At 43.7% G+C, this 21,637-nt stretch overlaps 1 protein-coding gene across 1 annotated transcript in view; it reads right to left on the reverse strand.

Annotated features, from left to right (window-relative positions):
* CIBAR1 (CBY1 interacting BAR domain containing 1) overlaps nucleotides 1-9,752 on the reverse strand; it is a 34,455-nt gene extending 24,703 nt beyond the window's left edge. Inside the window, exons 1-6 of the mRNA XM_056112680.1 lie at nucleotides 9,643-9,752; nucleotides 9,305-9,539; nucleotides 7,109-7,177; nucleotides 5,167-5,268; nucleotides 2,108-2,113; nucleotides 307-411 (exon numbers count right to left, since the gene is read on the reverse strand). Of these exons, the coding sequence (XP_055968655.1) occupies nucleotides 307-411; nucleotides 2,108-2,113; nucleotides 5,167-5,268; nucleotides 7,109-7,177; nucleotides 9,305-9,539; nucleotides 9,643-9,668 (543 nt within the window). The 5' untranslated portion in view covers nucleotides 9,669-9,752. The remainder of the gene's footprint in view (nucleotides 1-306; nucleotides 412-2,107; nucleotides 2,114-5,166; nucleotides 5,269-7,108; nucleotides 7,178-9,304; nucleotides 9,540-9,642) is intronic.
* Between the last annotated feature and the right edge of the window lie 11,885 nt (nucleotides 9,753-21,637).

Raw genomic sequence — 21,637 nt, forward strand, 5'->3', positions numbered from 1 at the left:
TTCCTCCGCCCCTCTCGGAGAGCCCGGCAAGCTACCGAGAGTATTCGATATGCCAGACACAGTAACAACAAAGTCTCCAATGGAGACGTTACTGGGCCCGCTCGAGCAAATCGATGATCAACGGGAGGGCCTTTACTTACTTACTTACTTACTTTATAAAATGTAATTGCTTAATTTTTCATATAGTATGTAAACCCCATGGAAAGCCAGGGATTGAACCTGGGTTGGCAGTGTGCAAGGCAAATTCCCTGCCCGCTGTCAATCGCTCCAGCCCCCCATTTTGAATCTTAATGGTTACTTTATTACCTTTATATCCTTTATTTTCTGTCTTTCAAAATTGTCAATAGTTTCCTCCAAATGACGAGTTGTTCGAGTAGCATCTATTGTAGCTCTTTGTAATTCAGTTTCTGCCTGCAAAAGCATTCCCCCAACCAAATATATTGGGAAAAAAAAAATCAAGTCAGGATCTATTCATTAGAGACTGTATAAATGCTATCATAGCACTACTGGCACTTTCTGGCATAACCGTTTGTAAATGGCTCCAAATACATTTTACTACATAAAATCAAATGCCATATATATAATACATGCAGAAAAAGCACTGCATCTATTAAGTAACACGACTTATGATCTCTAACAGAAGAAAGCAAACGCTTCCTTTTCTTTCCCCATCACCCCAGATGACTTATTTTAAAAGACCTTTCTAAATCTTCTACTGCTTTCATCTATTTCCCTGTGCATGTCATTTACCACACTATTTCTTTTCTTTCTTCATTTATCCCTAAAAAAGAAAGCACTTCTGACCCGGTTTTTCAATTTTCTAGTTCTCCAAATGCATTAATATTTCTAAATCTGTAATATCCTTATCAGGTAGAGTAGAATATATACTACAAGTATGTATTTTCAACATGGGTTTTTGGTTTGTATATTCTTACAAGCTAAGGATATTACGTTACCACTATTCAGTTCATGCTTATTACATAAAAAAAATGTACAAATTAGTGATAAATAGATGGCAAGTTTAATGCTCTGCTTAATATACTCATGAGAAGTCTTCATACTACTAGATCTGTCTTGTACAATCACCGTGACTGCCACTACTCACGTGTAGCTGGGACTACATTTAAATTAAAATCATGTGAAAAGTAACTGGTTCCTCAGATCCTAGAGACATTTCGTTTTTTTTTTTTTTCTTTTTGGGTCACACCTGGCAATGCACAGGGGTTCCTCCTGGCTCTGCGCTCAAGAGTTACTCCTGGCGGTGCTCAGGGGACCATATGGGATGCTGGGAATTGAACCCGGGTCGGCTGCGTGCAAGGCAAACGCCCTACCCGCTGTGCTATTGCTCCAGCCTTCCTAGAGACATTTCTGGACGGCACTGTAAAACGCGGAGAGCAGTTCCAAGCTAATAGTGTATTTCTCTTCTGAAATAAAACATCTCAGGCGTGGGGATAGTATGGGTCCAGGGACATGCCTTGGGTGCTCCCAAGACCTGTTCCATCCCTTGGCAGGCTTGGGGTGGCCCTGCTAGAGGCTGCCGGGGGCTGTGGCATTGCAGCCCGAGCACACGGCAAGCCCAGGCCCGATAATGAGTCACCAGCCAGGTCGCCACTGCTGCTGGGGTGGCTACCAGATGCTCGGGCTCTGCTTGAGAGGTCTCCCAATCATTTAAGTCTCTTTAGAACACAGTTATCCCCAAATGCCTGTACACAGTTAGCAGAGACATGAAAAACATATATGCATATATGCTTCGTTTAGTTATATCTTGGGGGTCATACCCAGTGGTCCTTGGGGGCTACTCCCAGTCGGGCGCACAGGGCTGTGCCTGGTATTGAGCCTGGGCCTCGGAGCTATCCCTCTGGCCCCAATTTTAAATTCTAATAGTTTTGTTTCCTGTTAGTATTAGATCATAAATCATTACTAGTTAGTCCATGAGGAAAATTTCATTGATAATCAAGATTCTGTGATATTCTGACTTTAGTGCACTTACTTTCAAAAAAAAAAAAAAGCATACATTAAAGTAAGTAAAAAACTTTACAGGATACATCTCTGTAAAGAGGAGAGCATTTCCAAGCTAATAATGTATTTCCACTGCTCCATTACCCACCTGTGACTGAAATTTCTCATAAAGGAAAAAATACATTTCAAGCAACTTTTTCCTATGAATTTAAAATATATTCAAAACTTACATACTCTGGAGATTAGATTATGTATTTGTTGTAACTCTACATTTATCGTATACTCAGGTTAATTTAAACACGCAGTTTCAAGACACTAAGCACTTAAAACAGACTCACTTCTAATTCGGGTGTGTGTATATACGCACTTATCAGATGGGACCTAACGTTTTCAAAAACCACACAAACTTAAAAATAGATTTGAATTAGTACTACTTTGAAGCGGGGGAGGGGAGCATGGTTGGGCGACATCTGGTGCTCCATGACCAGTCCCAACAGCATCGAACTGGACCCAGGTCTCTTGCACGTAAGCCTGATTCAGCGCCTTGAGCTCCCCATTCAGTTCTAACACAACAGACTCCACAGAAACTATGGATTCAACTGAGACTATGCAGACGCTGCACGTGGGGGATTATTGGGAGCACAGCTTGCCCTCTTTACAACTGCATGGAACAATAGATTATAGGGCTTGAAATTAAAAAAAAACCCACATACGGGAAATTCAAAGTGAAACAGAGCTCTTTTGAAGATCAGTATATGAAAAGGTATTTGGTTTATGTTAGCCTTTTATTAACGAGAATATTGCAACAGACTAATACTGCATTACCCGTGACTGATGGGATTCTTTATTTTGGCTTACTTTACTTTTTTTTACTAACAATACAGTCCCACTGAAAAACTGAGAAGTGCAGTCGGACTTGACTAAACCCGAGCAGGATGCAGAAGCCACAGCTGCAACCTCTGTCTGAGAATCTACCACCTTCCAGCAACTTTCCTTCATTCCTTGAAAGTTTCAAGTTCTTTTCCTCCAGCATAGCAACTGGCCTAATGTTGCAAGGCCAATTTTAGCAAAAGGACTTCGATTTCTAGTATTGCATTTGTGTAAGACCCCGTGATGTTCAATCTGAGTGGGAACTCTTCTGACTAAAATACTATCACAGTGCTCTAAGGAGCCTCAGTATATTGAGTCACATTAGTTTGGAATAAAATTAAAGTGCAAAACAGCTTGTGAGTGGTAAGAATGGTGATTTTCAAAGCGATTTTCAAAGCCTCTGAGGAAGCTTGCTGAGAAGCTCTATCTGCAGCCTTGGTGGGCAGGCGGGCAGGCAGAGGCCCGGAGTGGTCACTGGCGTATCCTCTTCTATCACCTCAGCTAATCTGCTGTGTTTTACACAATGACTGTACACGTGCCTCACTGGATCACTCAGACTGATTTTTAGGGATCTCTCCTGGTAAGTATTTGATGATGCCATGCCTGAATTCATATTTATACTGCATATACCTGCACGTAGGCTGTCCTTCATTTTCTAAGTCTCAGCTGTCAAAATCCACAGGCATTAAAGATTGCTACCAGTCAGCTGAGGAGTTCACGTACAGCAATAATCTACTCGGAAGTTATGGAACTTTCTCCCGCATGAGCCCATCAACCTGCTTCACCTAAGTCCAACTGAGTGGGCACAGCAGTGCTTCTCCTACCTAGCATGCTGGCTTATTCCGTGTTGGGGCAGCCCAATCTGCTGTCTCCAGAGTAATCAATCTCTGTTTCATTCTTCCCAGCCGCTCTGAATTCCAGACGGGACATTTTTCTGCCTGTACGCTTTTTCAAACAAATACAATCTTGACCTCTGGCTAATTCTTCTTTTCTGTTTTTGCTCTTGGGTCACGAGCAGCAGTGTTCGGGGGCTACTTCTGGTTCTGGGGTCTGCATCAGTTGCCTCGTGGAAGTGCTCGGGCAACAGTGTAGTACCCGGCATCGAACCCAGGGATTCCCATCTACAAAGTTCGAGCTGCAGCCTGCTGAGCCGTTGCCCTGGTCCTGTCGGAACCTTAACAACTAGTCCCCAAGCACCACCACGGATGGCCCGGTGCCCCCGCATACCTCACTGCTGAACTGTCTGGCCTTGCGCGGTCCGACCAGCATCCCTGTGTGCTGCTCTGGGTCCTCTGAACATTGCTCGTGGAACTGCCCACAAAGAAACCAGTGCCACTCTCGGGCTCTTGCCTTAGTTTCTAATTGCTAGCAATATTTTTGGGGGCAGTCTCCCCTGTAACTACCCAGTGCTGTTAGTGGGCATGAGCCTTTGGTTCAGAGGAGGACCAGGCAATCCGTGCAGACCCAAATCCTTGCTTGAAGGCTTTCCTAGGGGATGGAGGTGTTCTGAAACTTAATGTCCCCAAGAGTGACTGACTCCTCTTGAGCAGCAAAGAGCTTAAGGAAGTAGGGGGAGCACGTAAGAATGGGAAAGGGAGGCAGTGGGGTAAGCTAGTACTTTATACCTACTCCAGCTGCTGGCAATTCACCAAACACGAATTTCTATTCTTTTGCTTAGTCATGAATAACACACATTCTAATTTAAGAAATGTTCATCCTTTTTTTTTTCCTTTTTGGGTCACACCCAGCTTTGCACAGGGGTTACTCCTGGCTCATGCACTCAGGAATTACTCCTAGAGGTGCTCCGGGGAGCATATAGATGCTGGGAATCAAACCCGCGTGCAAGGCAAACGCCCTACCCGCTGTGCGATTCCTCCAGCCCCAAGAAATACTCATTCTTAAGATAAAAATCTTGCTACCTTGCTACAGTAAAAAGACTCCTAGCAATCTCTGGCGGAGTCAGAGCTTTGGTTTCACATAGCTGCTTTTTAATTTTAAGATGAAGGAAATTATACTGGGGAAATTTACTTGTCTTATTTTTACTCAAACGTAGGGCAGAGATGCCACTGATATAACAGGATTAACCAGATTTTTATAGACTTATGATTAATATTTAGTCATTACTTAGAAATATCTCTCAGAATTTTGAGTTAACTTTAAAAGACATTAACATTTATGGTTTAAATTCTCTTGAAAATGAGCACATTTTACAGTACATTCTTGAATATCTGTGGTTCCTTTAAATCTTTATACTCAAATTCTATTCATAATTTGTAACTGAAATGCACAATTCCTATCTATATACTTGCAAATTTAAGACTCAAATTCAAAGGATACAATAATATGTCGATCAGATGGGTTTCGCTGACGTGTTCTTTCTAATTGAGTTAACTGCTTAGCTTCTCGATCCCTTGCTGTTAATGTTGCTTTGAGGTCGTCCTGCAAATAGATACCTTTTGTTAAAAATAGTTGATTTAAGTAAAATATATGCTGTTTAAAAACACTGCCTACCTGAACCAGCAATAGCACCACAGCAATCATTACCGCAATATCTCTACTAGTTACTGAGCCTTTGTGTGTAAAAATGCGATTGGGTATATTTCATTTTCAAAATGATTCAGGGGCCAGCAAGATAGTATATTTGGTCTGGTCTTATACACCCCTGACCTGGGTTCGACCCTTGAGCACAGAGCCAGAGCAACCCAGTGTGATCCCAAAAGAAAGCAAGACAAAACTAAATAATACAGGGAAAACAATTTTAATGTAAATCCTCCTTTCACATGCACATTCACACATGTATGTATATATTTCTTGGACAAGTGTGTATATATATAGATATATATCATTTTGATTGTGATGGTTACTGTGTTTACTTGCATACATTACATATATATGTATGACTTTTCTCAAAACTCAATGAGCACTTAAAATAGAAGCATTTTATTCAATGTAAATCATTCTTCAGCAAAAATGATATGAAAAACAATCTTGTGGGGCGCTGGAGCAATAGCACAACAGGTAGGGCATTTGCCTTGCACGTGGCCGACCCACGTTCGATTCCCAGCATCCCATATGGTCCTCTGAGCACCGCCAGGAGTGATTCCTGGGTGCAGAGTCAGGAGTGGCCCCTGAGCATCGCCGAGTGTGACTCAAAAAGAAAAAAAAAGTATGTTTTTGGGGCTGGAGAGATAGCACAGCAGGTAGGGCATTTGCCTTACACGCGGCCAACCCAGGTTCAATTCCCAGCATCCCATATGGTCCATTGAGCACCACCAGGAGTGATTACTGAGTGCACAGCCAGGAGTAGTAACCCCTAAGCATCACTGGATGTGACCCAAAAAGCAAAAAAAAAAAAAAAACAAACAAAACACACCAAAAAAAAACCCCCACAAACAACCCCTTGTGGGGCTGGAGCGATAGTACAGCAGGGAGGACATTTGCCTTGCATGTGGCCAAGCTGGGCTCAATCCCTGACATCACATATGGTCCCTTGAGGATCCCCAGGACTGATTCCTGAGTGCTGAGCCAGGAGTAACCCCTGAGCATAGCCAGGTGTGCTCCCCCCGCCCAAAAAAGACAGAAAATAAAAAGTAACAAGTAGTGGAGTTGGAGAGACAGTCCACCGGTACAGGATGCCTGCCTTGCATGTGGTTGACCTGGGTTCAATCCCTTGCAACCAGGATTGATCTCTGAGTGCAAAGCCAGGAGTAAGCCCTGAATATTGCTGGGTGGGGCTTAATCCCGCCCACTCCCAACCCAAACCAACCAAACAAGCAAACAAACAAAACACCAATCTTGTAATGCTCATTCTGGTCTGCATGTTATTACCTGTTTTAACAAAAAATGTAAACTTATATTGACTTATTGAAAACAATTTCTGTCTAGGGGCCAGGACACTAGTACAAGGGACAGGACTTTGCCTTGCGGCCATCTAGTCCCATCCCCTAGGGTCCCCTGAGTACCGGCAGGAATAATGCCTGAGTGAAGAGCCAGGAATAACTCCACGGGACAACCAGGTGTGGCCTCAAAACTAAAACATTTAAACAAAAATTTTGTCTATATACTCATTACTCTAAATAGTAAATATTTTGTTTCCATAATAAAGTAATGCTTTATATTATAGTAGTATAATTAGTAAGCACACTAAAAATATTTAAGTTCTAAGATATGACACTTCTAATTTGTTTAAACACCATTTTATACTTTTTATTAAATACAAATATTGAAAACCTTGTCCTCTCTGCTGGAACACCTAAAAAAGTAGGAAAAATGAACTTACTCGTTTCATTTTTACAATGGTTCCATAAGCTTTCAGAGGTTCAACAACTTTGGCTTCAAGTCTTTCAACCTATTGAAAATTATAAAAGGTAACTGAAAAGAAACAGATATACCAGAACATAAATTAAAAAAAACAAACAAACAAACCCTGTACTGTTTAACTTGAACATAATCACTACATATATTAATACTAAAAATTTAAAACAATAAATTTTACAATTTAACTTATAAACAAAATATTAGAAATGAGTGAGTCAGAGCTAAACTGAAACACCAACTCTTGGGCTGCAGGTACAACAGTGTCCTGAATTCCAAGGCGCTCACCCGGCCAGACCACATCTATCGGCGCTTAAAGTACCTTCAAGCAGTAGCTTCCGGGCAAGTTTTAAGATATCACAAATATATACCAGACCAACTTTCCATCTATGCAAATCAACGCTGAAAGATAGAGAATATTGGAGATACTTAAAGCAACGTCATCTTCGAAGTAAACAAAGCTGGGGCCGGAGCTATAGCACAGCAGGTAGGGCGCTTGCTATGCACGCAGCCGACCCAGGATCGATCCCCCGCGCCCGGGAGGGTCCCCACACACCACCAAGAGTGATTCCTGAGTGTAGCTCCTGAGCGCCAAGGGATTTGGCCCCTAAACAGACAAACAAATGGAACAGAGCTACAAGACCACTGTGTAGAGTTCTGCCCCAACCCTTCAAGAAATCACTGTCAATCAGCAAAGCACAAGAAAAGTGGTCTACATGTTACTGAGCTGTCAAACTGTCTGGATGATATTTATATTTGAATCAAGAGTCTTTCTTAAACACTACAATTCCTTTTTTTTTCTTTTTTGGGGTCACACCCGGCAATACTCGGGTTTACTCCTGGTACAGATTCGAAGGATTACTTTGGAGGTGCTCAGGGGACCATATGGGATGCGGGAGATCGAACCTAGGTCGGTCACGTGCAAGGCTAACGCCCTTCCCGCTGTCCTATCGCTCCGGCCCCCCAAACAGTACAATTCTGACCACATTTTGAGCAGCTTTACCAATGGCATTAGTAGGAGGTAGTGAAGAGATACTTTATTTTAAAAGAAAGTATATGAATACAGCATAAGAAAATAACTTCTGGACATTAAAATTTTCTTTCTCAGGTCAGGTAATGAAAGAGGACATATACTTTATTGTTGAAAATGAGAGTTTGTTATTTTTGTAGTGGAAAAGGGCTTTTATCGAGAACACATTTATATAATCAGTGAGTACACTACATTGCATCCCGTTTTTCATTAGTTTTGATAAGCAAAATATATGGATAATTCATTTTGAAAAATTTTGGAAAAACGAAGAAAATTAAATTCTTTTAAGCATTTAAATATCAGGATGCTTAAAATCAAACCCACTGATATTCAGAATAGTTCCATTTATACCATTTCTAATAATCCATCCACTGATTATTCAGTGTCAGGACCGTCCAAGTCTTTCGTCTGTTCTCCTTTTTTCTTGCCTACCTTTTGTTCATTGTTCATTATCACCTCCACCATTTGGTAAGCAAAGGAAATAAAAAGGAGAACAAATGTAAAATCAGTTCTTTGCTATTTGATAAATAGCATGAAAGTTTTCTCTAGAAGGGGGTACTGGAATTATTGACTAACGGAAGATTTTAGGGCTATCGAGAAATTATTTTTTAAGTCTTAAGCACTCAGTTACGTATAACTGAGAGCTGTTTATTACAGAAACAGCACGTGGCATGAACTGAACGTTTTCCCAAAATGCACCTCCAACTTCCCAAGTCAAATCTGTATACGGATAATAAACTGTGGGATTCAAAGAGCAATATTCCCTCTCTCTCTCTCTCTTTTTAAATAGTTGGATTTCTGTTTCAGGATTCTTACCCGCGCTACCTAAAACGAGGTAAAGGATGCAAGTGAAGGCGATTCAGAGGTCTTCAAGGGAACGAGGGTCTGGGGAGAAGGATGCAGCCTCGGTCCGGGCGTGCTCCCCCAGGCCCTCTAAAAAAACCAAGTTTCCAGCTCGGGCGGGAGGGGCTGCCCGGGGGCGCGGCGCGGCCGCCGGGCCCACGTGACCGCCCGTCCCGGGCGCGCGCCCCCGTCCCCCGCGCGCGCGCCCGCCCGGAGCATCCTTCCTCCTCACCTGCGCGCGCCCCCGGCCCGCGCCCCCGGCCCGGCCCGTAACCGCCCGCGCCGCACCTCGGCCTGCCGGTAGTCCTGCAGCTTGGCGAACTCGTCGGCGAAGCTCTTGAGGCCCTGCTTGAGGTGGGGCGTCTCGGTGGCCGCGTACACGTTGACCTCGTTCACCAGCAGGTCGGCCTTGTCGCGCAGCCGCGCCGTCTTGCGCACGTAGGCGGCGAAGATCTGGCACAGCTCCCCGAAGTGCTTCTCCACGTTGCTCACGGCGTCCTGCAGCTGCTTCGTCTGCGCGTCCCTGCGCACCGAGGGCCCGGGCAGCACGGCCGGCCGGCCGGCCGGGCACCCCCGCCCCCTGCCCCCCGGCCGCCCCCGCCCCCGCCCCGGCGCCGCTCGCTTACCGGCTCTCCAGGCTGCGCCGCAACATCCTGCCCCGCGCTGCGGCCCAACGGCGCGGGCCTCGCCGCCGCCGGGAAGCCGGGAAGCTCGGAAGCTGGGAGCCCGCCCCACTCGCGCGCGCCTGCGCGCCGCCCCTCCCCGCCGGGCGTTTCCACGGCAACGCGGCGCGCGACCCCGCCGCCGGGCTGGGCGGAGCCTCGCGCCCGCTGCGGGCCACGCCCCCCGCCGCCAGCCCCGCCCCCCGCCGCGCCTATGCGAGCTCCGCCTCCCATCGCCGCGCCGCCGCAAGCCACGCCTCTTCGCCGCCGCCGGCCACGCCTCCTCGCCAGCCACGCCTCCTCGCCTCTGGCCACGCCTCCTGGCCTCTGGCCACGCCTCCCGGCCACGCCTCCTGACTGCTGCCGCCCCGCCGCCGGCCACGCCTCCTCGCCACCTGGGGTGCTGCATGGGCTTGGGTCCTGGATCGTGGGCGCAGCCCTTAGGGAGCCGGCTCTGTTCCAGGCGCTGCAGAGGGTGAGCCGGAAGCAGAAGGAGGGCGTGGCCACCAGCCTCGGGACCTCCAGCCCAGGGAGCAACAGCGGGTCCTGCTACTCCTGGTCTCTGTTTCTTTTTTTTAAAATTCTACCCAGATGCCCAAAAATAGTGACAATAACGGGCCTCATTCTCCTGAGCCTGAAAGAGCCCCCCTCCCCCCAATACCCCGTGGGGCTACGCTACCTCACGACAGGGATGAATGGAGTCGTTACTGGCACCCGCTTGAGCAACTAGATACTCGAGCAACTAGATGATCAAGGGGATGATAAATGACAATTGTAAGATACAGTTACAAAGCTTTCATGATTGAGCTTCAGTCATACAGTGATCGAACACCCATCCCTTCACCAGTGCACATTTTCCACCACCAGTGGCCCCAGTATCCCGCCTCATTCCACCCCTCCCCCTCCCTCTATGGCAGACAATTTCCTTTTTTTCTCTCTAATTTTGGGCATTATGGTTTATAATACAGCTACTGAGAGTCTATCATGTTTGATCCTTTGTCTACTTTCAGCACACATCTCCCATCCCGAGTGATCCCTCCAACCATCATTGACTTAGTGATCCCTTCTCTATCCCAGCTGCCTACTCCTCCAGCTCCTGAGGCAGGCTGCCAACCATGGAGTGATCCTATTAGCTCGGAGTCTACTGGCCCCTGAACCCCAGCTGCTTGTGGCCTTCTGTGCATTCAGCCTGTGTGTGGCAAAGTCTCCATACGGTTAGTTTATTCAGCACATGTTGTAAGCAGACCTACAAATTGTGTAGTCCCCTGAGATTCTTCTTTTTCTGGGGGGGGTTCACACCTGGTGATGCTCAGGGATTACTCCTGGCTCTGCACTCAGGAATTGCTCCTGGAGGTGCTGGGGGACCATCGAGGGGTCGAGATTAATGCCCACTGCCCTTTTACCCTTGGACATCCATGTCTTTTGGGCCCTGAATGACTGGTTAGGATTATTATTATTTTTGTGTATTAATTTTTAATTTTATTGAATCAGTGTGATGATGGCCCGAGTTCGATTCCTCTGCCCCTCTCGGAGAGCCCGGCAAGCTATCAAGAGTATCTCACCCATATGGCAAAGCCTGGCAAGCTACCCGTGATGAATTCGATCTGCCAAACACAGTAACAAGTCTCACAATGTTACTGGACCCGCTTGAGCAAATCTATGAACAACGGGAGGACAGTGACAGTGACAGTGATGACCGGTTGGGATTAAATCCAGCTTTATTTCTCTCAAGAAACCTCCCTGGATAATGCCCACTCTTTGCTGCTTCCAGGAGGAACTTCCATCTCACCACCTCCCTCTGGCCTTTAGGTTCTCTCTTGTAGGCTAGACTCACGTGGGGAAAAATCTCTGTCATTTGTGCCCTGTATTCCTCAGCACTAGGTGCTACTGAGTAAGAACTGCTTTGGGGCCGGAGTATGGCGGGTAAGGTGTTTTGCCTTGCAGTCACTGACCTTTGATCCCCAGCATCCCAGATGTCCTCCAAAGCACAGAGGCAGGAGTAAACCCTGAGCACTGTCAGGTCAGGTGTGGCTCCAAAACACACAGTTGGTTTGCAGACAAGTGGCTGTCCCCAGGCCTTTTTCCCCGCTCTTATATAATGCCATATATTCCGCCCTCCTGTGGGGTATGCCTCTCATCTCCTTGCATTCATACGTTGAATTACCTACTGTGTTGCAGGTCGGATTGAACTCGACATGCAGTGACTACCTGAAATCAGAAGACTTTTTTTTTTTTTTTGCTTTTTGGGTCACACCCGGCGATGCAAGGGATTACTCCTGGCTCTGCACTCAGGAGTCTCTCCTGGCGGTGCTCAGGGGACCATATGGGACGCTGGGAATTGAACCTGGGTTGGCCGCGTGTAAGGCAAATGCCCTACCTGCTGTGCTATCTCTCCAGCCCCAAAAACATACTTTTTTTTTCTTTTTGAGTCACACTCGGCGATGCTCAGGGGCCACTCCTGACTCTGCACCCAGGAATCACTCCTGGCGGTGCTCAGAGGACCATATGGGATGCTGGGAATCGAACGTGGGTCGGCCACGTGCAAGGCAAACGCCCTACCTGCCGTGCTATCTCTCCAGCCCCCAGAAGACGTTTTAAAAATGTAAAAAATTATTTTCATATTTACCAAGCCTTAGTTGCTGTTTTCTGCAATGTTGGCTTTTTGCAACTTCAGGACTGTTGATATTATTATTTCCCAGAAATTTCATTGCCATTGCCTTGGTGGGGGGGAGGTTCCCCCTCAGGGCGACTCCCAGCAGTCCCTACCTGGCGCTGTGGAGCCAGGCTAGACCCCAGAGCCTTAGACACATCAGGCATGTGCTCTACAACCTGTACCTCCAGCTCTTTATTATTTTAAGTTAAAAAACATTTTTTGGGGGGGCTTTGTTCTTGAGACCCACCCACAGTGCTCAGGACTCACTCCTTCCTCTGTGCTCAGTGATCACTCCTAGCAAGACTTGGGGGGGACCACATGGAGTTCCCGGGGATCAAACCAGACTTGGGTGTGTGCAAGACAAATGCCCCATCTTCTGTGCTATATGTCTCTGACCTCTAAAAACTGAAAAAAAAATGTTTCTTCCAGATTAATTTATTTGTACTGTTACGGATGACCTCATTTGAATTAGATCATTTTCATTTTAATTATGTCATTGCTTTGCTAACCCAAGCTTTCTCTCTTTCCCTCCTCTCTCCTGTTTTAGGAACGAAGAAAGAAGTTAAACGACCAACCACAGCACATATTTCTTTTCTTTTTTGCTAACAACTGAGTTAATGTTTAAGCATTTTAACTTTAAATACTTTAAGCAAATTGTTCTAATGCTGATACATAAAAGTAAAAAAGAATTTGTGTGTGTTTGTGCCCTTTACAGATCGAAGGGTTACCTATAACTCCCTCTAGTGGTAAATTTAGTATTTAAAACTATTTAGTGAAGAAGCTGTAGAAGCGAAGGAGATAGACACTGTCCTAGATGCCTTTATATCTTTTTATTTATTTATTTATTTATTTTGCTTTTTGGGGCTAACCCAGCAGTGCTCAGGGATTACTCCTGGCGGTGCTCAGGGACCATATGGGATGCTGGGGATCGAACCTGGGTCGGCCATGTGCAAGGCAAACGCCCTACCCGCTGTATTACAGCTCTAGCCCCTTGACCCTTTTGAAAGTCTAAAATAAATGTAGAACTTTTCATTGGGAGGAATATGCTCAGTGGTAGTCAAGGGCCACACTTGGTTCTGTGTAAATGGGTCACACCGGGCAGTGCTCACGGGACCATATGTGGTTCCGGGATTCAAATTACTTGTGGCTGCAGGCATATATAAGGCATTTTCCTCAACCTCTGCACTATCTCGTTGGCCCACAAGAACTTTATAATAATATTGTTGAGGAGCTTATTTAGATAGCTAAACTTTTTCAGTAATTTTACTTCTGATTAAAGTCTTTATTGTTGACACTGTACTTAACACAGTATAGCCTTGAGTGTTCCTGATTTCGATACAGTCATCCTTTGCATAGCATTTTGAAAAAAAATATGTAAAAGGAAATGAGAAATGCACATTGAGAATGGCACATCAAAATTAAATGGACCAATGGAAAGAGCCCCCCGTGGAAAATTTGAGCTATAAAGTAGAAATGGATTATAACCCAAAGGAAACACCACCACCACCCCCAGTTTATACTGAGATAAATACATGATCAAATACTTAAAAAGTGGAGCAGATACAAGTCTTCAAATACAGAAGAATTTCAAACAATTCATTTTGCTACTCTGCTTTCCTGTAAATGTATACATAGCTACTCAGTGTAGGCTACACACGGTCACTTCTTTCCAAAGAAGGTGGGTAGGTGGAAAGAGTAAGAGCTTTCTAGAGAAGAATCACGGCAAATACTCAGCACATAAAGTCAGCGTCACGAATGGCCTCTCTGGCTCCTCATCAAGCTGCTCAACGGCCGTGATCCCAGAGACTCAGGAGCAGATCTCGAAACCCAGTGGCTTTTGGCAGAAATCCCTCCAGATTTAAGTGTTAAAATTTCGGAATTTCAAAATCACATGGCCCTACTGCAGCCACGCGACATCATGTTATTCATAACCAGCAATAGAACACAAATTGTCTATTGTTGCCTTTTCAGCAGATCTGAGTGTTGGGGTAAAATCCCAAATAATAATGGTGGGTCTGGTGTCGAAATATTGAATGTGATCAAAGTAGAGAGAGAGTAATGTGGAAATCATCTGCCCCACAGGTAGGGGGAGGGTGTGGGATGGGGTATACTGGGGTTTTTGATGGTGGCGAATGGGCACTGGTGAAGGTACGGGTGTTTCATTGTATGACTGAGACTTAGACCCAAAAGCTTTGTAACTGCTCTCACGGTGATTCAATAAATAAAACTATAAAATATGGAAAAAGAAAAAAAAGTAAGGTGGAGTTCATGCACAATTCAATCAGCTAATCAGTGGCTGAATAAATAGCAGTACTCCTACTAAAAAAAAAATAAAGTCAGTGTCAGAAGTGATATGTCGTATTACAAAGGGTGTACCCTTTAGGTGGTGCACGGAAAGTATTACCTTATCCTTGAAGGCTTCCTTCCCACATTAACTTATAACCCCAGTAAAATCTTGAGAAAAACAACAGATAAATCCTACTATAAGGACATTTTGCAAACTATCTGACCAGTTTCTCTTTATTTTATTTTTTTACCGATAGCACAGCGGGTAGGGTGTTTGCCTTGTACCCAGCCAACATGGCCGACCCAAGTTCGATTCCTCTGCCCCTCTCGGAGAGCCTGGCAAGCTACCGAGAGTATCTCGCCCGCACGGCAAAGCCTGCTACCCGTGACGTTTTCGATATGCCAAACACAGTTACAAGTCTCACAATGTTACTGGGCCCGTTCGAGCAAATAGATGAACAATGGGAGGTATTTTTTTTTTTGCTTTGTTTTTTGGGTCACACCCAATGATGCACAGGAGTTACTCCTGGCTCATGCACTCAGGAATTACTCCTGGCGGTGCTCGGGGGACCATATGGGATGCTGGGAATCGAACCCGGGTTGGCCGCGTGCAAGGCAAATGCCCTGCCCACTGTGCTATCGCTCCAGCCCCAGACCAGTATCTATGTATGTATGTATGTATTTATTTATTTATTTTTAACCAGTATCTCTTTAAATGGTCATTAAAGGGGTGGTGGGGGATGGGGTGGTGGTGGTGGGAGGGATACTGGGAACATTGGTGGACACTGGTGGAAGGATGGGTAAACATCATTGTATGACTGAAATGCAAACACGAGAGTTCATAAAATTGTAACTGTACCTCATGGTGATTCACTAATAAAAAATAAAAAAAGAAAAATAAACAGTCATTAAAGAATTTAACAGAAGTCTGGGAAACAGAGCCAGAAGGAGCTTAAGGAAATCTGGCTACATCTGGAAAAAACCTGAGTGCCCGAGAATAGATGATTGGTTAAAGAAACTTTGGTACATCTACACAATGGAGTACTATGTAGCTGTTAGAAAAGATGAAGTGAAGTCATGAAATTTACATACAAGTGGTACTACATGGAAAGTATCATGCTAAGTGAAATGAGTCAGAAAGAGAGGGACCGACATAAAAAGATTGCATTCATCTGGGAGACATAAAGTAACATAATAGTAGATTAATACCCAAGAATAGCCGAGATAAGTATCAGGAAGATTACTCCATGGCTTAGAGGCCAGTCGGGCATGCTAGGGGAAAAGGCAGCTCAGATAGAGAAGGAAGCACCAGATAAAGGGTGTTTGGAGGATCCGCCCAGGATTTGAAAGTAGACTATGGACTGAACATGATTGCCACTCAATGCCTCTTTTGCAGAACACAACACCCAAAAGGAGAGAGAGAACAAAAGGGAATGCTCTGCCACAGAGGCAGGGTGGGATGAGAGGGGGAGTGGGAGGGGGGAGGGATACTGGGATCCATGCTGATGGAAAATGGGCACTGGTGGTGGAGGGATGGGTGTTTGATCATTGTATAATCGAAACCCAAGCCAAAAATTTGTAAGTCTACAACTGTACCTCATGGTGTTTCACTAATAAAAATTAAAAAAAAAAAAAAAAGGAAAATCTGGCTACATGGAATGTGGTATTCTGGGCAGGAGTCTGGAACAGAAAATGGACATTAGGTAAAATCAGGAAGTTTGGTTTAAGTACAGAAAAAGAAAGCAAAGACCTTTGATTTTTATACAAACAATATATATTCATTATTGGAAATTTCATCAAAACTTGAGAAGCACAGTAAGTTCCAATGCTCTAGATGATGAAACGTTAGGCTAATATTAGATAAGTTATTTTTTTACATGATCTATCTGACAGGTAGAGGTAATATAAATAGACATACATATGAGTGTGCACATGTAATCTTATAAAATGTGACTTTTGCATGTGTTCTACAATTTGGAATTCTGGGCATTTAAGTTAATAGTGAAGTTGTTAACCAAACATACAGAATAATTAACTAAGCAGTGTATTTGCACTAGGCAAATCTTACCATATTTGGTTTAGATTTTGTTTAATAAGAAAAGTTCTAGGTATTTTAAAGTCCTACTTTTTATTTTGCTCCCTCTCTCCTTGTCTTCCTTGTGATAATCACTGTTTCAAGACAGTGATGTATGTCTTCTTCCCGTGCTGGTTTGCTATTTCTGCTTTATGTGTGTGTATCCATTGATAATTAATATTTTTATGTTTTTAAATGTTACATTTGTATATATAGACACACACATACATACATATATCTGGCGTATTATTTTATAGACCTTTGGATACTTACTTTTTAATACATTGCATCTTAAGAGATCTATCCAAGCTATTGCATGCAGTCCTGTATTGATTTCTTTTGTATGAATAAATCACATTGATTGCATTCTTCTAGTGAATGTTGCTTCTTTCTAGCTTATTCTATTGCAAAATATGAATATTTATATTTGTTAATAGAAATTTCCTGTATAGAAACGATCTGTCATTTTATATTTATAATAACTTTTGCAAGGAACAAAATTTAGCATTGTCTTTAACCTAGTTGGAATTCATTTTATATGATCAATGTGGTGATGTTCTAATTTTATGTCCTTCTGTATGAATAAGTGCTTGTGTCAAAACAATTAATTTTATTATTTAGCTCCCACTCCATCCCAACCAGTTGTGATTACTGCTTCTGTTACATACCAGTTGCTATATAAGTTGGTATGTTTCTGGGCATTCGCTTCCATTGACCAATTTGTCTACAGCTGGCCAATTCTAAACCATTTAATGAGAGATTTCTGAATGAATCAAATTATTTCAAACCCAAAGAAACTTGTTTTCAGATTTATAAGATAAACCAAGCTATATTTATCTTAAAAAAAAACCCTTATGAATAGAACCACAATTATCTTCCTAATCTCCTTTATGGGGAAACAGCTTTCTGTGAGATGTAATTAGCTACCATACTAATGCACCTACTCAAGACGTGTAATTCAGTCCCTTCAGTCCAATGTTTAGTATATTTGCACTTGGTGCAATTTTGGAACATTTTCATAACCCCCCAAAGAAACTCCAGATTCATTACAGTATTTCTTCACACTCCCCCAATCCTTCTAGATTGTTCTCTTCCTCAACTGATAGACTTCTGGCTTATTTCTGCTTTTTCAGCTATTGCAGAAAAAACCTCTTCGGTGAGCAGCTTTTGCGTGAACATAAATACATTTCTTTGGAACAGAATTGGGTTATGTGGAACTACAATGTTGAATCCTTCAGGAACTTTTCAAATTGTTTTCCTAAGATCCTTGCTTCATTTGCGTTTCCACTAGCAGGCTATAAGGGTTTCATTTCCCCCCCTCTGAATGTTTTGTTTTTATTTTAACTTTCTTTTTAAACTTTTAAAAATATTTTTTTGGGGCTGGAGCAATAGCACAGCTGGTAGGGCGTTTGCTTTGCACGCAGCCAACATGGCCGACACAGGTTCGATACCCAGCATCCCATGTGGTCCCCCGAGTATCGCCAGGAGTGATTCCTGAGTGCATGAGCCAGGAATAACCCCTGAGCATCACCGGGTGTGACCCAAAAAGCAAAAAAAAAAAAAAATTAAAAATGTTTTTCTCTTTTTTTATTAAATTACTGTGAGTTGCAAAGTTATTGATATTTGAGGTTTAGGCATATAATATTCTAATCTCACCTTCATTGTCAGCTTCTAGGGTTTGATTTTGTCTGTGATATTATTGATTCTGGCCACCTAGTAGATATGAAATTGTATCTTATAGTATTTTAAATTCCCATTCCTGGATATTAATAATATTGGACATCTTTTAATCTTTTTCTAATTTTTAATGTAGGAGTATTGCTATTTCTTCAGCCATTGATTAGGTGATTGAATTGGGCATGAACTCCACCTTACTTCCCCCCCCCCTTTTTATAAATTTATTTATTGAATCACCGTGAGAGCAGTTACAAAGCTTTCGGGTTTAAGTCTTGGTCATACAATGATGAAACACCCGTCCCTTCACGAGTGCCCATTTTCCACCACCAAAACCCCCAGTATACCCCCCGATCTCAAACCCTCCCCCTACCTGTGGAGCAGATGACTTCCACATTACTCTCTCTCTCTCTCTCTACTTTGATTACATTCAATATTTTGACACCAGACCCACCATTATTATTTGGGATTTTACCCCAACACTCAGATCTGCTGAAATGGCAACCATAGACAATTTGTTTTCTGTTGCTGATTATGAATAACATATGATGTCGCCTGGACGCAGTAGTGGCTGTGTGATTTTGGGATTTCGAAATTTTAACAATTAAGTCTGGAGGGATTTATGCCAAAACCTGCTGGATTCCGAGATTTGTTCCTGAGTCTCTGGGATCATGGCCGTTAAGAGCTTGATCAGGAGTCAGAGAGGCCATTCGTGGGTGGTGACCTGGGGTCTCATTAGGGTGGGGAGGAAAGGGCTGGTTCCACCCCCATCCTGTGAGGCCCCGCATGTCTCGTCACTGAGGGCCCAAACCTGACTGTCCAAAGGCCTCTGGAGGATGGCGGCCACCAAGTCGCCAGAGAGAACAGGCTGAGGCACAAAACCTATTCCCACCTGGGATGGCCTGGCGCCAGTAACCTACTGCAGGGACCTGACGCATTTCTGCCAAAAGCCACTGGGTTCCGAGATTTGTTTCTGAGTCTCTGGGATCATGGCCATTAAGCAGTTTGATCTGAAACCAGAGGGGCCTTGCTTCTAATTATATAGCTGAGCCGGAGGTGATTTGTGGGTGTGTCTCCCACATACCTACGTGTTGGCCGTTTGCTTTCTTGGTAAACTTGGTCCCAAGTTGTTGGAGTCTGGCAAATGGCACAGCAGCAATTTTGGGGTATCTAGAAGTCTGAAGGCACCATCGGGCTGCTGATGCACTCACCTCACAGGTATAGATTGACCTGCTGGCGGCACCATACCCCATATCTTTGAATGTTCTTATGATCAACTTAGATGTCTTGAGAAATAGCTTTCTAGAGGCAGATGAGGCGTGAGTGATTGGGGCTGGGATGTGGCCCTGTAATTATAGAATTTCTGCCTTGTATGTGTGGGTCCTGGACTGAATTCTTAGCACTGCAGAAAGAAATCAAAGTCAGTGTAATCATTTGCAGGCTGAACAAAAATAGCTAAAACATTTAAAAAGATTTAAAAATGTTTAAAAATAGCGAAAACATTTAAAATGACTTAAAACCCTTAAAATTTATTTATCTTTTTTCTTTAAAAAATTTTTTTTGCAGTTCTCCTGGGACCATATGGGATGCTGGGAATCGAACCAGGATTGGCTACATGCAAGGCAAATGCCCTACCCACTGGACTATTCCTCTGGCCCCTATTTGTATTTTTTTTCTTTTTGGGTCACACTTGGTGATGCTTGGGGTTACTCCTGGCTCTGCACTCAGGAATTACTCCTGATGGTGCTCAGGGGACCATTTGGGATGCTGGGAATTGAACCCAGGTCAGCCACATGCAAGGCAAATGCCCTACCCACTCTGCTATCACTCCAGTCACTAACTTTTTCTTAATGAATTTTGAATGCCTTCTTTTTTGTTCCCTAATCCTTCTCCCCTTCTCTTCCCGTTATTGTGGACACTATAATCACCTCTTTTTGTGAGACTTTACTTTATTCCTTGCTGACTGGTAGCTGGAAATTGCTGTAGCACCAGAGGTCACAGAAAGCACTGGGATCATACCTGGCATATGTACAATGGTGGGAACTTCAACTTGTGACCAGATGCTTGCGTGACCCTTGGACACTGTGAACCACTGTGTCATGACTCCTGGATCTTTGTGAGGTCTGTCTGTATTCTAGACCTTTTTTTTTTTTTAAATCAGATAGATGATTTGTAAATGTTTTTTCCTGTTCTGTGCATTATTTTGTTTCTCCTTAATATCGATTGAGGTACAAAGGGTTTTAATTTTGGTGAAGTCTCATTTATCTAATTTCGTTGTTACTTTTGCTTATAGTGTATCAGAAAAGGCTTTGTTTAAGGTCATGAGTATAACTCCTAAATTTTCTCCCAAAGTTTATATTTTGGCACCGAGTTTTTTTTTTTTTTTTTTTTGCTTTTTGGGTCACACCTGGCAATGCACAGGGGTTACTCCTGGCTCTGCACTCAGGAATTACTCCTGGCGGTGCTCAGGGGACCATATGGGATGCTGGGAATCGAACCTGGGTCGGCCGCGTGCAAGGCAAACGCCCTACCCGCTGTGCTATCTCTCCAGCCCATTGGCACCGAGTTTTAGGTTTTTTGGGGGGGTACATTTAGAGTTAATTTTTATGTATTCTATGAAGTGGGAGTTGAATTCCATCCTTTAGCATGTGGATATCTAATAATGTCCATGTAAGACACTTTATTTTTCTTTTTGGGTCACACCCTTTGATGCACAGGGGTTACTCCTGGCTCTGCACTCAGGAGTTACTCCTGGTGGTGCTCAGGGGACCATATGGGATGCTGGGAATCGAAACCGGGTTGGCGTGCAAGGCAAACGCCCTACTCGCTGTGCTATCTCTCCAACCCCCATGTAAGATACTTTTGATCTACTTGTTGAAAAAATACTATTAATATAAAGATTTGTTTCAATTTTTTTTTCTTTTTGGGTTACTCCTGGTGATGCTCAGGGATTATTCTTGGCTTTGCACTCAGGAATTACTCCTGGAGGTGCTCAGGGCACCATATGAGATGCTGGGATTCAAACCTGGGTTGGCTGCATGCAAGGCAAATAGCTGTGCTATTACTCCAGTTCCATTTTTATAACATTGATGTTTATATATGGCACTCCTTCTGCTAGTACTGTGATGTTGGATTACTGGAAACAAATTTTTAAGACATTCTTTCATATGAAAATGTTAACTTTTAATTTTAATGTAATTGATAACAGGAAAGTAAAATAATATAGAATATAACTACGTATTGGAATTTATAAAGTATATTTTCTGTTTTGC

This window comes from Sorex fumeus, unplaced genomic scaffold (assembly GCF_029834395.1).
Source record: "Sorex fumeus unplaced genomic scaffold, SorFum_2.1 ptg000002l, whole genome shotgun sequence".
Lineage (NCBI taxonomy): Eukaryota > Metazoa > Chordata > Mammalia > Eulipotyphla > Soricidae > Sorex > Sorex fumeus.